At 45.1% G+C, this 15,501-nt stretch overlaps 1 protein-coding gene across 8 annotated transcripts in view; it reads right to left on the bottom strand.

Moving 5' to 3' along the window:
• LOC140731681 (hepatocyte nuclear factor 1-beta-like) overlaps window positions 1–15,501 on the bottom strand; it is a 110,571-nt gene that overhangs the window by 82,257 nt on the left and 12,813 nt on the right. For 6 of the 8 annotated variants that reach the window (XM_073053340.1, XM_073053344.1, XM_073053343.1 and 3 more), the window contains exon 4: window positions 15,080–15,309. In XM_073053340.1, the coding sequence (XP_072909441.1) occupies window positions 15,080–15,309 (230 nt within the window). The remainder of the gene's footprint in view (window positions 1–15,079; window positions 15,310–15,501) is intronic. The other 2 variants (XM_073053342.1, XM_073053345.1) reach the window with 1 other exon arrangement.

Below are 15,501 nucleotides of genomic sequence, written 5' to 3'. Positions count from 1 at the left end.
CCACTCACCTTAAAGAGATGGCATTTTACATTGCAACCCTGGGGAAAAAGGCACTGGCTCTATATATGCCTCGTATAATCTTGCACAACTCTATCAAGTTGCCTCTCATCATCTTTTTGCTCAAAAGAGGAAAGGCCTAGGGTCACTCAACCTTTCCTCATAAGACAAGTTCTCTAATTCAGGCAGCATCTTGGTAAATTTCATCCGCATCCTGTCTACATCCTTCCAATAATTAGGTGACCAGAACTGAATATAATACTACGGTTTGATCATAGAACTACAACATTAGCTCATGGTCTTGAACTCAATCCCTTGACTAAAGAAGGCCGAAACACCACATCTTAAACAACCTATCAACTTACATGGCAACCTTGAGGGATGTATGAACCCAGACCCCAAGACCCTTCTGTTCCTCCACACTGCTAAGAATCCTGCCATGAACCTTGTGCTCTGTCGTCAGGTTCGATCTTCCAGTGTATCAATTCATACTTTTCCAGACTGAACACCATCTGCCCCTTTACTGTCCAGCTTGGCATTCTGTCTATAATCCTGTTGTAACCTATGACAACCTCCTACCCTATCCATAACACCTTCAATCTTCATGTCATCTGCAAAATTTCATATGTTAGCTTTCTCATGATCCCATTTTCCCTTTCTGCAGAACCCCATGTGTCATCAGTGGCCAGTCTCCAGGAAGATAACCTGCCTTAGATTCTTCCGCAAATTAATTTTAGAAAATGAGAGGCAATCTCACCTAAAGACTTCACATTTGTTCATTCAACCAAGACTGGTATAAGGTCTTGGTTTGATGACTCACCTAGGAGACATCACCATCAACGGGTACAGGAAGCAAGAATATTGTATTCAGATAGGAGATCACCTGTGATCACATTGGATGATGTAGCATGCTAAAGGGATTGAGTAGGGATCTCTTTAGCCAGATGGTGAAGAATCTGTGGAATTCATTGCCACAGATGTCTGTGGGAGGCCAAGTCATTGGGTCTATTTAAAGTGGAGGTTCATAGGTTATTGATTGGTAAAGGCTTCAAAGGTTATGGGTAGAAAAGTGGGGTTGAGAGGGTTAATAAATCAGCCTTGATGGAATGGTGGAACAGATATGATGGGCCGAATGGCTTAATTCTCTTCATACGTCTTGTGGTCTTTTGGTATTCCTGTTCCTATTTTTCAAGATGCTCTGTGCTTCTGTGAGTCAGAGGGGCAGATCATATGAGCAGTACCCAATACATGGAAGGGACTATAGTAAGTTCCTAGATGTGGTTTTCAAGCCCCAGTTACCCATTTGTGAAATGTGTGTTTGCTGGAAAAGCAGCTTCAATGTGACAAAGTTCACTTTGCCAGGCTCTCTCACTCCTTTCCTCAGTGGAATTTCTCACACTCAGAACTTGAACTGGAAGGTTCTGGGTTTGAGACAAGACTCTAAACTGGCATTCCAGACCCTTCTGAAAGAGTGCTACACAGATGGAGGTGGTGCCTTTCTGGTAAGATATTAGCAAGACCCAGCCTATAATAAACACATGAAATTCTGTGGACGCTGGAAATCCAAAGCAACAGACACAAAACGCTGGAGGAGCTCAGCAGGTCAGGCAGCGTCTACGGAAATGAATGAGCAGTCAAAGTTTCAGGCCGAGACCCTTCTTCAGGACTGGAAATGAAGAAGGAAGATGCCAGAATAAAGAAGTGAGGGGAGGGGGAGGAGGATAGCTAGAAGGTGATAGGTGAAGCCAGTTGGGTAAGAAAGATAAAGGGCTGGAGATGAAGGGATCTGATAGGAGAGGAGAGTGGACCTAGGGAAAAGGGAAGAAGGGGGGAAGTGATAAGCAAGCGAGAGGAGTAAGAGTCCAGAATGGGGAATAGAAGAAGAGGGAAGTGGGAGGGGAAAAATTTTGCCAGATGGGGAAATTGGTATTCATGCCATCAGGTTTGAGGCTACCCAGACAGAATATGAGGTGTTGCTCTTCCACTCTGAGAGTGGCCTCATCGTGGCACAAGAGGAGGCTGTGGACCAACATGTTGGAACAGGAAAGGGAATAGGAATTAAAATGGCTAGCCACCAGGAAATTCCACTTTTGGCGGATGGAGCAGAAGTGCTCGACAAAGCGGCCCCCAATTCACGAGGGGTTTCACTAACGTAGAGGAGGCCGCATCGGGAGCACCGGATACAGTAGGCGACCCCAACAGATTCGCAGGTGAAGTGTTGCCTCACCTGGAAGGACTGTTTGAATAGAGGTGAGGGAGTAGGTGACAGGTGGATGACAAAGATTCTACGACACAACTTCAAAGAAGATGTCCCAGTGCCCTGAGACAACAATATTTACACCTAGATTGACATTACTAAAGCTATTATTTAGTCATGGTTCCATTATTCTTCCTGGAATCTTGCTGTGCACAAAGGAAATGTCATGTTTCCTATAAGTAACCACTCTTTCTTGAGTGGATCCAACTCCTCTGTATATCATAAAGCTAACTCTGTGAAAAGCTTTAAGCACGATGGTTGATAAGACATTTAGAGGCCTGACTTCCCAATATAAATCTATTACAAAGTCCACTCAAGATTTTGGTAGCAGGGTGGAGATATGTCTCTACCAAAGGAGGTGTAAAATGCTCCTTCCCTCTGCTGGCCTGCAGGTCGCCCTTGGTCAAGGTGTAGCTCCTGCTTAACCCACTCCCCAACCCCCATGATCACGTGAAGCCATTGGAGCAGGCGGTGGATGGTCGTATGAGCAGCTGGTGCACATCACAACTCCTGGTTATGTGACCACTGACGCCAGGCAGACAATTCTCTGAAGAGAATTGATAATGGCTGGGGGTCACCCATCTTGTAAAGACACTGCTCAGAAGAAGGCAATGGCAAACCACTTCTGTAGAAAAATTTGCCAAGAACAATCATGGTCCACATTATACGACAAGGCACGTAATGATGATGACTCAAGATCTATTGGAGTTATTGAAACTTGACAATAAAGACCCCGTGGAACTTCATCAAAAATTCTCCCTCAGAATCTCTTGTCTTTAATTACAGTTTCTCTTTGCAGGATTGGATTAGGAAAAAGAAGGAAACTATTTGAAGGCTACCCATGAGTGGGGAACTCCAGTGAAACAGCAGTTAGTTCATAAAACCATGACAACTTAAAACAATGCTGCTTGTATACGAGTCTGACACCTTTTTAAAATGTAAATGCTGTCATATTTTACCTGCCTGGATGAAGGGGCAATTTGCGTCTCTGTTGTGTTTAAAGTCCCTAAAACTAACAGGGTGTAACTGTTACATCACCAAATGGTATCAGGTCGCATAAACATCTGGTAACCAATGCTTACTTTTGAATGTCCCCATCTTCCAACAAGAACTGATCTGTGTGATAGTCATCAAGTAGAGGAAAATGAGCCATTTTCAAATACATCCTTTTGCACAAAACTGAAATACTTACTAAACCAATGACTGAATACAATAAACTATGCCAAACTGAAAAAATATCTCTGAGTTTGTCATCTTGGCTGTGTAGAATGTTGGATAAAGCATTTTTAAGGAGCAAGTGACCTATTGAATGTTTACCAATCTCAATTCAATGTACGTTTAGATGCTTGGAATGTAATTCTTAAAATATTCTCATTCAGTCACCAGAGATTTTTGTCCCACATTAATAAAGAATTCCATTGCTCAGTGCCTCAACTTGATCTCATCAAAACTTACAAAATTCTTAAAGGCTTGACAAGCTATATGCATGTTTCTAGTGACTGGCGAGCTAGAAGGGGCACCATTTGAGCCAGTTAGGAATGAAGTGAGGAAATTTTTCCTCACTTGGGTGCGTGATGAAGCTTTGGAATTTTCTATCCTGGATGGTTGTGGAAGCTCAGTTCCTGTTTTCTTTCTAAAGGGAGATGGATAGATTCTGAAGCATTAAGGGAATCAAGGTGTTTGGTGAGAGTGCTGGAAAAGTGGTGCTGAGGTAGATCACCCATGATCTCAACGAATGGCAGAGCAGGCTCAAAGGACCAGACAATCTTCATCTTTGCCTGCTCCTTGCGTCCGCTTGCCCTTGTGCATGTAGGTGGAACAGTATGGACCATCACCACCAAACTGTCGATTTGGTTTTCTAGCTAGGTTCTGACATAACATCTGCAAGCCAAGATCATTTACAGTAAGACTGAGACTTGGGAGCAAAATTGAGTCATTTGGCCAATTAAGACTGCTTCACCATTCTATCATGGCTGATTTATTTTCCCTCTCAACTTCATTCTCCCATCTTTTCCTTGTAACCTTTGACACCCTTACTAATTAAGAAACTATCAACCTCTGCTTTAAATGTATCCAATAACTTGACCTCCACAGCCATCTATGGCAATGAATCTCACCAATTCATCACACTCTGGCCAACAAAATTCCTCCTCATCTCCATTCTAAAGGGATGGCCTTGTATTCTGAGGCTTGGGCCTCTGGTCCCAAACTCTCCCACTATTGGAAGCATCCTCTCCACGTCCACTCTATCTGGCCTTTTCAATATTCAATAGGATATTTACAATGCAGCTTTTGTGGAATTGCTTTAACTTTACATGACAATCATTGTCCTATTGCAAAAATAATAAATAATAAATTAATAGGCCCTTTACTGTGCCTATTGTCTTGTGTATTAATTATTGTACTGTCTCGAACTGTTTTGTGCACTTTATGTAGTCCTGTGTAGGTCTGAAGTCTAATGTAGTTTTGTGTTGTTTCACACAGTCTAGTGTAGTTTTGTGTTGTTTCATGTAGCACCAGGGTCCTGGAGGAACGTTGTTTTGTTTTTACTGTGTACTGTACCAGCAGTTATGGTTGAAATGACAATAAAAGCGTCTAGACTTGAATTGACCTTCTAAATCATGATAAATCTACAGACAATGCTGCTATATTAATGCCAACACTCAGAAAGTTTAGTAAATATTTCAGACCACCGACGATCAAGCATTAATGACAATGCTTTACTTACTGTAGGGTATCAGAGGATTGTCTCTATCTTAAACAAACTTGGGTGTATTAACCAGCAGATATGCTGTAGACCAAGGAGGGGTCCTCAATCTTTTTTATGCCATGGACCCCTACCATTAACTGAGGTCTAGACACAAGGGGTTCTGTAGGTGCTGGAAATCTGGAGCAACACACACAAAATGCTGGAGGAACTCAGGAAGTCAGACAGCATCTATGGAGGGGAATAAACAGTCGACATTTCAAGCTAAGACCTTTCACCAGGACTCGATACAGTATACTCTATTCTGAGAACAAACAAGACAATATATTCTAATTTAGCTCTATTGACCTCAGTGGAACAAAGGCAGTGAATACTCTCACATTTGTTTAAAGCTAACATTGCCCTCTGAAGCCTAACTATCCACTTTCTTCTCAGCTGCATATATTTAAATTTTCTGCCACCAATCTTAGGGTTCATTCAACAAGAGAAGGGAACAGGGCATTCCGAATGAGCCATTTAAACTGTATAAACACACAAATGAGAAGTAGCATTTGCAATGGGAGCTTTGAGAACAGCGTTCTAACCCGAAAGGACTTCACAAAGGTGAGCAAGTTTTACTTTATCTGTGCAATTTATACATTTTGAAGGAGTTTGTCAGGGTTGAGTTACAGATGCTTAAGAATGCAAAGATACTCTGTAGCTGTGAACCAGGGAAAGATTAAATAGAAACCACGAGGAAGTCTGCCGTTGCTGGAAATGCAAGGCGAGATTTCACTGACTTATGTGTATGCACTCCCCTGTTTCACATGTGGTGGAGGAGCCACAGGTTTGAATTCCTGAACATAAGGTCACAGCATGACTTAAGATAAATCATGGATTTTACAAGATGAGGAGCTGGAAAGTCACCAAAACGATTTGACACCGATTTCCTGGGTCACTCACAAAAAGAATTGAAATGCGGAGGGGGGATATTGAGATGAGGACAGAGTACGGCCAGTGACTTCATTTCCTCAGTTTTCAATCCAGCCTTGGGTGCCACTAATCATAGCTCCAGCGTTAATTTCCTCTCTCCCACTGCACAGGAGCCTTCTTGCTTCAGAAACGTCCTTTATCACAGGAACCAAACTGATTTTTACTTTAATTTGTTCGCAGTGGTCTCATAGCCAGGAAGAAGTCAAAGGAAATGGTGCTCTCATCTCCACACTGCTCAGTTTCAGAGAGGTTCAGTCATCTCCCATTTTGTGTGTTTGAGGTAAAATGTTACCCTGGCGTCTCCTTTCTGCAGCACCTTTCTTTCTCTCTGTTCGCAGCCTTTTGACCATTGAACCCTTCTGTGCTAAGATACACTATGAATAGTTTCGCGGTACACTTTGTGAACTCATACTAAAAATTAGTTTTTTTTTAAAGTGTTAAGACAAAAGTGGCTGTTTTCATCTGCTCTCCTCATGTGGAAAAGGTTGTTGGCAGGGCAGGGCTTGGTGTGGAGTTTATTGCCAGACTCGGCCTGAAACACAACATAAGCTTTCCTACTGACATACCATATATTCAGCATTAGTATACTATCTGCCTCAGTATAAATGCATTCTAAAAGCTTAGTAAAAGTAATATATCTGCTGGCTCACAGCTTCTCTTATCTGCAATGATTAACCATTTCCACCCCACAACCTGAGCAGAAGTTAAATTTACATGTATATTTTTTTATTCAGGGATACAGACCTGGAACATACTATAAGACCATGATGTAGGAGGAGAAATAGGCCATTTGGCCCATCGAGTCTGCTCTGCCATTTCATCATGGCTGAACCATTCTCCCTCTCAGTCCCAGTCTCCTGCCTTCTCCTCATATCCCTTCATGCCCTGACCAATCAAGAATCTATCAACATCTCCCTTAAATATTCATAAAGACTTGGCCTCCACAGCTGCCTGTGGCAAAGAATTCCACAGATTCACCATTCTCTGGTTAAATTCTCCCTCATCCCCACCCTGAGAGGACTCCCCTCTCTTCTGAGACTGTGTCCCCTACCCCTCCAGCCCAGCAATCCACTGATTTAACCCTAGCCTAACCGCAAGACATCTTACAATTTAACCTACTAACCGGTACATCTGAGGACTGTGGGAGGAAACCAGAGTCCCTGGAGGAACCTCACGCTGTCACGGAGAGAACACGCAGACAGCGCGGGAAATTAACTCTGAACTCCGACACCCAGGGCTAACTGCTACACGAACGATACAAAACCTACTGCTCGTGGAAAGTAAAACTTCTAATCTGAAAGGATTTTTTTTACAAAAGTTAGTCTTACTTGATGTGCGCAGTTTGTACACTTTGAAGGCGTTCACCAGTGCTGAGTTGCAGATGCTTTAAAAAGCAAAGATACCCTGTACCTGTGTGCCAGGGAAAGGTTAAATAGACCAGATTTCATTGACTTCTGCATACACTCTCCCCTGTCCTGCATTATTCATTTCCTGAGCTAATTTCCTCCTTTTCCGAGACCTAATCAATATCAGCACCAGTCCCCGGCAAATTCACAAATTCTCGCCTCCGACACTCCTGACCTCTCGAGACCCCTCTCCCAATTCACAGACTGCATTACGGAAGGACTGTGATTCCCGGCTGGTAGAGGAGACCGCGGAATGGGGTGTCGCCGTGTCCCATAGACTGGGCAATTTCTGCCGGCTGAGTCTGGAGCTCGGGACATAAAGGGGAGCCTCGCAAAATAAAGATAAATGAACAAGGCTTCAATCCTACCAATGCGGTCGCTAATATAAAAAAACAAAGAGTCTCATGCGGTGACTGAGTACACACTGGAAGGATGGGCAAGATCAAAGGGGAGCGTAGCTCATTCAAAAAGCTTGCTTAATTTTCAATTAAGCATGCATAATGGACACAATGCCATGACAACACCGGCTGCATGCTGTTGCATTATTTTAGCCCAAGTGCGACACACTGGAAACAGCTGACTGCGCCTACAAATGTGCTTGTAAATGAGCAAGGCTGGGTCCCGACCCGTCAGGAGGAGCTCCCCCCACCCCACCAGCATCTCAACCCACCCCCCCCCGTCATTCTCGGACAGCGACCTCACGTTGACCCCAATACTGGTCAGGTTCTTTTGTTCGGATCAGTGCCTTGCTGACTTTAGTGTGTAGATTGCAGGTACAAGAACAATACGGATTGTTTTCCAATCTCGTCAACATCACAATGACACCTGCATTATCACTCGCTCAAGCCGCCAGGTCTCTGCACTTCCACTGCCCTCTTCATTTTCAACTTTATTTTTCGCTCTGATTTTTTGTTGTTGTCTGCAGCTTATTTACCTCTGTCCACCGACCCCCCCCCCCACCCCTCTCTCCCCTACAATCCGTTCTTTCTGAAGCGCCATGCGGCGGCTGCGAGCAGGCGTTCAACACTTGGAACGTAGAACACTACAGCACAGGGCGGAGACCCTTCAGCCTGCGAGTTGTACTGACTTTTTCATCTACTCTAAAGTCAATCTAACCCTTCCCTCCTACATAGCCCTCCATTTTTCTATCCTCCATGTGCTTATCTAAGAGTATCCGTGCCCCCAATGTATCTGCCTCTACCACTACCCCTGGCAGAGTGTTCCACACACCCACCACTCTCAGTGCAAGGAACTTACCTCTGACATCTCCCCCTAATATCCTCCAATCACCTGAAAATTATGCCCCCTTGCAGTTCTACCCTGGGAAAAAGTCTCTGGCTATCTACTCTATATCATCTTGTACACCTCTATCAAGAAACTTCCTGCTTCACTCCAAAGACAAAAACTCGAGCTCACTCAACCTATCTTCATAAGACATGTGCTCTAGTCCTGGGCAGCATCCTGGTAAATCTACTCAGCACCCTCACTGAAGTTTCCACGCCCTTCCTGTAATGAGGCAACCGGAACTGAACGCAATATTCTCCGTGTGGTCTAACCAGGGTTTTATAGAGCTGCAACATTATCTCATGGCTCCTGAATTCAATCCCCCGAGGAAGGCCAACAGAGCTAACACCTTCTCAACTGCCCTGTAAACTTCTGTTCCAAAGGCTACTTATCGCATCTGAGCTCTGGCCATGGCACTCACTCTGTCCGGCACCACGCACCATGGTCACGCTCTGCTAACTCAATCCTTCACACCCGGTTCTCCGCTCCGTTGTCATGAGTGAGGGCCTCAGTATGGAAGCCTCAAGCACATCAGCACACTCCAAGCAGTGTCCTTGGCGACAAAGGGCAGTGTGGATGATGGGTAAGGAGGCTTTGTGACGATACTTCCCCCATTCCACTGATCTCTTTCCCCACTAGCTGTGATGCAAAGGGTTAAACAACCAACCCAGCCCCGAGGAAGTGCAGGGGGCAGACAGCAAGTGTGGCCATGCCTCCAGCACCAACGTGCCCACAATCTACTACCCCTAACCTGTACAGACAGCAAGTTGGCATAGTGGTTAGCGTAACCCTATTACAGCACCAGCAACCTGGGTACAATTCACACCGCTTCCTGACAGGAGTTTGTGCATTCTGCCCATGACCCCGTGGGTTTCCTCTGGGTGTTCCTGTTTCCTCACATATTCTGAAGACTTATGGGCTAGTCAGTTCATGGATGTAATTGGAATGGCTCATTGGGCCATTACTCTAAATAAAATAAATAAAAACCAGAAACCACAGACTTGGGACATGCTAATTTTAAAGAGTCTGTGAAAAAGTCCTAAGCAACAGACACAAATTGCTGGAGGAATTCAACAGGTCGGGCAGCATCCAGGTAAATGAACAAACGGGCCGAGACTCTGAAGAAGTTGAAACGACATGCTTGTTCATTTCTGTAGATGCTGCCTGGCCTGCCGAGTTCCTCCAGCATTTTGTGTCTGCTGATTTGGGTTTCCAGCATCTGCAGAACTGCTTGGGGAAAAGTCCTGCCCTCTCCACCATCGCCCTCCCACAGCACATCCACTCCAGAATCCAGCACGACCGTGCCCGATAGCTGAGGGGAGAACAGATCTCTCTGCCTCCAATGAGCCTATGCATCTCAGTGAAGAGCTGGGGTAAAGTGGTGGAGGGGAAGGGGGCGATGGGTGTTGTCACGGGGGTGGAGCAGTTAGCACAATGCTTTACAGTGCCAGAGGTAAGATCGGGTCTGCAGTCTGTAAGGAGTTTTTAAGAAATCCCTGTGACCCCAAGGTGCGCTGGCTTCCTCTCGCAGTCTAAAGACGTACGAGTCAGGATTAGTAAGTTGTGGGCACGTCACGTTGACACCAGAAGTGTGGTGACATTTGCAGGCTGCTTCCAGCAAAACCCTGACGCAAGCAATGCATCTCACTGTACGTTTCGATGTTTCAATGCACGTGTGACAAATAAAGCTAATCTCTCTATCTAGTCATAGCTATCGAAAAGTACAGCACAGAAAGAGGCCCTTCAGCCCATCTAGTCCCTGCAGAAACCATTTAAACTGCCTACACCCATCGACCTGCACTGGGACCGACCACAGCCCTCCAAACCCCTGCCGTCCATGTGCCAATCCAAGCTTCACATAAATGTTGAAATCGAGCTGGCATGCACCACTCGTGCTGGCAACTCGTTCCACACTCGCACAACCCTCCGAGTGAAGAAATAAGACGCTGCAGCAAACTCGGTGGGTTGTTATATCAGGGTCACATCCTGCTGATCCCTGGACAGTCAGGCTGACTTGTCCCAGTTAATGTATTACCACTGAATCGCCAGCAGAACCAGCCACGTTTCCCATGAGAGCACAGCCGGGAGCAAGCCACCCTCAAGGACGAGGGAACTACTTGCAGCAATCTTGCACTGGAGGGCACGAGTTAGAAGGAGAGGTTTGAATAAACTTGGGCTGTATTCTCTGGAACGGCAGAGGCTGAGCAAAAACCTGATAGAAATTCAAAGAATTATGAGGGAGATAGACAGGGCAGAAATTTCAAGCACTGGAGGACATTCATTTATGGGTGCTGGGGGAGGGGTGTTGAGGTTTACAGAAGATGTGTGGGGCAAGTTTCTTTTTACAGACAGCGGGATACCAGGGGTTGTGCTCAAAGCAGATGTGACAGTGGCATTTAAAGGGCTGTAAGACAGACACATGAAAAGGCAGGCAACAGAGGGGTAAGGATCAGGTGCAGGCAGCAGTGATTTTGTTTAATTTGGCATTATATATCACAGACAGAGTACAGCACAGACATCATGGGCCTAATGGCCTGTTTTTGCGCTGTACTGTTGTATGTTCTTTCTCCAAACTCCTAGCTTGCTGGAAGTAACCAGCCAGCTCGGAGTATTCTCGGCAACACGTACAAGATGCTGGAGGAAAACGCAGCAGGTCAGGCAGCTTCTATGGATGCAAATAAAAGGTCAACAGTCGGGCCAAGACCGGTCTCAGTCCAAAACATTGACTGTTGATTCCCCTCCAGAGACGCTGCCTGACCCGCTGAGTTCGTCCACTGTCTTGCGTGTGTTGCTCTGGATTTCCAGCATCTGCAAGATCTCTTGGGAGCATTCTTACCTGTTCAGCTCAAACCTTCAACATCATCATGTGCCGTGTCATGTGACATGGGCGATCATGGTTTTTATGTCCGTGACGGTTCTTGGCAAATTTTTTCTACAGAAGTGGTTTGCCATTTCCTTCTTCTGGGCAGTGTCTTTACAAGACGGGTGACCCCCCGGCCATTACCAATGCTCTTCAGAAACTGTCTGCCTGGAGTGAGTGGTGACATAACCAGGTATGAGCTCCAGCTGCTCATATGACTACCTGTTGCCATGGATTCATGTGAATCTGATGGGGGGCTAAGCAGGTGCCACACTCTACCCAGGGACAACCTGCAGGCTCGTGGAGGGAAGGAGCGCCTTACACCTCCTTCGGTAGAGACGTATCTCCACCCCGCCACACAGATTCAAACCTTGGCAGGTTCAAAACTATTGATAAGCGCTACTAATATCATTTATTGCCTCGCTCATTTGCGGAGCATATCTCATTTCAAAGCTCTCTTTTTGATTCTCAGAAGCTGGACTTTCCCCTCGTTAATTGTTCGATTGGTACCTCGATGCCAGGAGGTGCTGAAGAGGCTCAAGAGCAGGTGGCTGGCGAGTGGGGAAAAGCCTGGAATCTGTTCAAGTTCCTTTCTCTTTACAATATAATGAACGTAGTAGAGCAAGGTTTAAATCCCACTTCTCTGCGCTACACCAGTTCACGTTTAAGTTTCATTTTTTTTTAAATTCCAGTTCTTTTTGAACTTTGATAACTACCAATAAAAATTCATTTCTGGGCCTCTAGATATTGTTTTGTATTGACCAACATTTATAATGAAAAAGATTTTCTGATCAAATATTACTCTTTCAAGGTTATTGATAGTTTTCCTACAAGAGGGATAACAATAAGCTTGAAAGAGAGCTGAGAAAATTTACAAGGATGTTGCCAGGACTTGAAGACCTGACCTATGGGTAAAAGTTGAATAGGTTAGGACTTTACTCCTTGGAGCGCAGAAAAATGAGAGATTTTACAGAGGTCTACAAAATTATGAGGGGTATAGATAAGGTGAATGCAAGCAGGCTTTTTTTTTCCTTCAGTTTGGATGAGACTAGAACAAGAGGTTATTGGTTTAGGGTGAAAGGTGAAATAGTCAAGGGGAGATCAGCCTTGATCCAATGGCAGTGCATACTCAATGGGCCAAAGGGGCCAAGTCTACTCCTATGTGTTATGGTTTTATGGTTGTATGGAACCTACGGGGGAAATTCTGCACTCGGAGGGTGTGGCAATCTGCCAGCTGAAGTTTTAGATGTGTATTCGATTGTAACATTAAAGAGAAGTTTGGATATGTACATGGATGTTGTCCAGGTGAAGGCAGATGAGACTAGGCAGGAGATCATGCTGAGCTGGACTAGATGGGCTGAAGGGCCTGTTTCTGTGACTCTATGGTTCTTGCAGTGTACAGATCAGCTGCCTCATCTCGCTCAACGGTGACCACAATTCCAAAGTGTGGCACTGCCTGTCAACCACAGCGGGAAGTGGAGTGGTTGTAAGCAACTCTTTTGAAATCAAAGTGCTTCCTATCCACCCTGAACACAGAAAGTCACTCGGAAACAAGAAAGGTTACGAGGAATAGCACAGGGGACCCAACATCACATGGCAGATCCCTGAACGAATCCCTTTACACCAGTACTGGCAACGTTCAACGCCACAGTTACACTGATGGGGTCAGAGCAGGCATTGCCTTGAGCTCCAGTGGTTTCGCCCAGATCTTAGATGGTGGCCATCTGTTCACCTGGAATTAGCATTGTTTATATTATCCTGCCTTTACCTCTTAAAGACATGTTGGAATCAACTTAAGAATCAGGGACCTAAGCTTAATAAGATAAAAAACTGGATTCCTCATGCATAGCCATTGTAACATTATTTAAAGGTTTACTGTCTTCCTGGTGTGTGGAGTAGAACAACAAAGCTCATCATAACACCAGTTGAGTTTATCATTAACAACTCTATAAAGTTATCAAAAATACGCAGAACTCCACAAAGCCTTACTTATCTAAATGCCGTTAAGGAGCCTCACGCTGTTAGCAGGTATGGCCATTGAAAAGCAGCCCAGCTGATATACCATTTATATTACACAACCCCCCTGCCCTCCCCCACCACCACCACCGCCAACACCCCAGAGAGACGATTTGCCGATATAGGATAAGATCTGACATTGCAACACACCGCCAGTGAAGCTCAATGTCCTTAGAAACTTAATCCAGAAACTTGCTCCATTTCTGGACAGGAATAAGCAGCCATCGTTTCGGGCCAAAACGGCGGCAGCTCATGGTAGACGCTGCCTGACCTGCTGAGTTCCTCCAACATTCTGTGCGTTCTGCTCATCTGTATGCACAATCTGTCTGATGTGCTCCATTTCTGCTCCACCTACTCAAGGGAGACTTGACCTGTGTATAAATTCAATCTTCTATCTGTCACAGAATAAACTGCAGCCAACCTCCACTGAATTTCGTGGAAATGGTGGAAAAGAAACACAAAGAAACCCTACCTGAGAACTTCATGGGTGCACTATGATGCAGAATAGGTTTTGAGCAAGGCCAATGAAGAACCAATACCACTGAGGAAAATCTATCTCTGTAGGTGCTTCCCAGTTTACAGACGCCTGACTTATGGACACCTCATCTATGGATGAGAACAGATAGTCAACATTTCAGGTCGAGACCCTCCAGCAGGACTAGAGAGAAATCCAGTCCTGACGAACACTCTCAACCTGAAACATTGACTGTTCATTCCCATTCATAGATGCTGCCTGACCTGCTGAGCTCCTCCACCATATTGAAATCCCAGCATCTCCGGTACCTCTTGTGTCTATTATACATACAAATGAGCATTCGGGAGATCAGTGGGATGGATGAGGATGAATTTGCCGGCTGCTGGAGGGCTGTAGGCATCTTCTTCCGGGTGGGAACCGGACACTTCCACATGCCTTCTATCCTCACACCCCATCCTGAACTGCAACAGTGGGGGAACTGGGTCCAGAAGAGTGGTGCTGGGAGCTCTAAGCATGCTCATTCGCTCAGTGAGCCAGTGAGAGCGGCTGGTCGCTGCTCTTCCTCAGCCTGCTCACTCTCCCCTCACCGCTGTTTCTGTGGCTCTCTCCCACACACTGTTTGTCTTCATCTCCAACTCACAATCACCTCAGGATGCAAACACTCCTCAGGAATGGAAACCTGTTGTAAGCCAAGGGACTGCCTGGTCTCTCAAGCTACATTTTCACACTGCAACTGTCAAAAGGAACAGGACTCAACGCATCTAATTTTAACTCGTCAACCCAAACATTTATAAGCACAGTTAAATAGCTCAATCTGGTCATTTTAATCTTCCTAGATTTTAAATTTCCCAGATGGACTGAGTGGAACATTGGTTTTAATCCCTGTCCACAGTAATCATTGGTAGCTTCCACAGAGAGGAAACATTTTCAGAGCATCAAGTCCAACAATGCGCATCTCAATAGGCTCCCAATGCTCAGATTCAATTCAAATTGCCCCAGCTTGCCATTCCGTGGCAAGCCAGATCGTTAACTCCGAAGTCCCACCTTTTAGGAACCCTCCACAATTACCAGGCACACTGGAAAGGAACAGAGGACAACGGCTTACCGTGCTTACTTGAGGGAGAAGAGTTTGGTGGATGGTGTGGAGAGCTATGGGACAGCAGTGGGTTCATGTTGTGCGACTGAACACTGTACGCGTCCATGGCTAGTTTCTGGCGGAAAGCTTCTTCCTTCCTTCGGTTGGCAAACCAGTTATACACTCTGACTTCTGTAACCAGATTCGATCCTAGTCCGTGTGCTTTAGAAGGAGACACGCCACGTTGTATGCATTCGGCTCTAGGGTGAACAAGTGACAGTCATACTCTAAAATATTGCAAACTTACAAGCAATTTTATATTTAAACTAATTATATCATTTAATGTTGTTTATTCTATTTCATTGTATTTGATTACACAGGTATAAGATTTCACTTGAATATGGATTAAGCCATTGAAGATCTTGCAAATATTAATAATTTGATACAAGACT

The sequence above is a fragment of the Hemitrygon akajei genome, chromosome 8 (assembly GCF_048418815.1).
Source record: "Hemitrygon akajei chromosome 8, sHemAka1.3, whole genome shotgun sequence".
Classification (NCBI taxonomy): Eukaryota; Metazoa; Chordata; class Chondrichthyes; order Myliobatiformes; family Dasyatidae; genus Hemitrygon; species Hemitrygon akajei.
The sequence above is the reverse complement of the archived record's forward strand: the minus strand, read 5'-3'. Positions and strand labels throughout refer to the sequence as shown.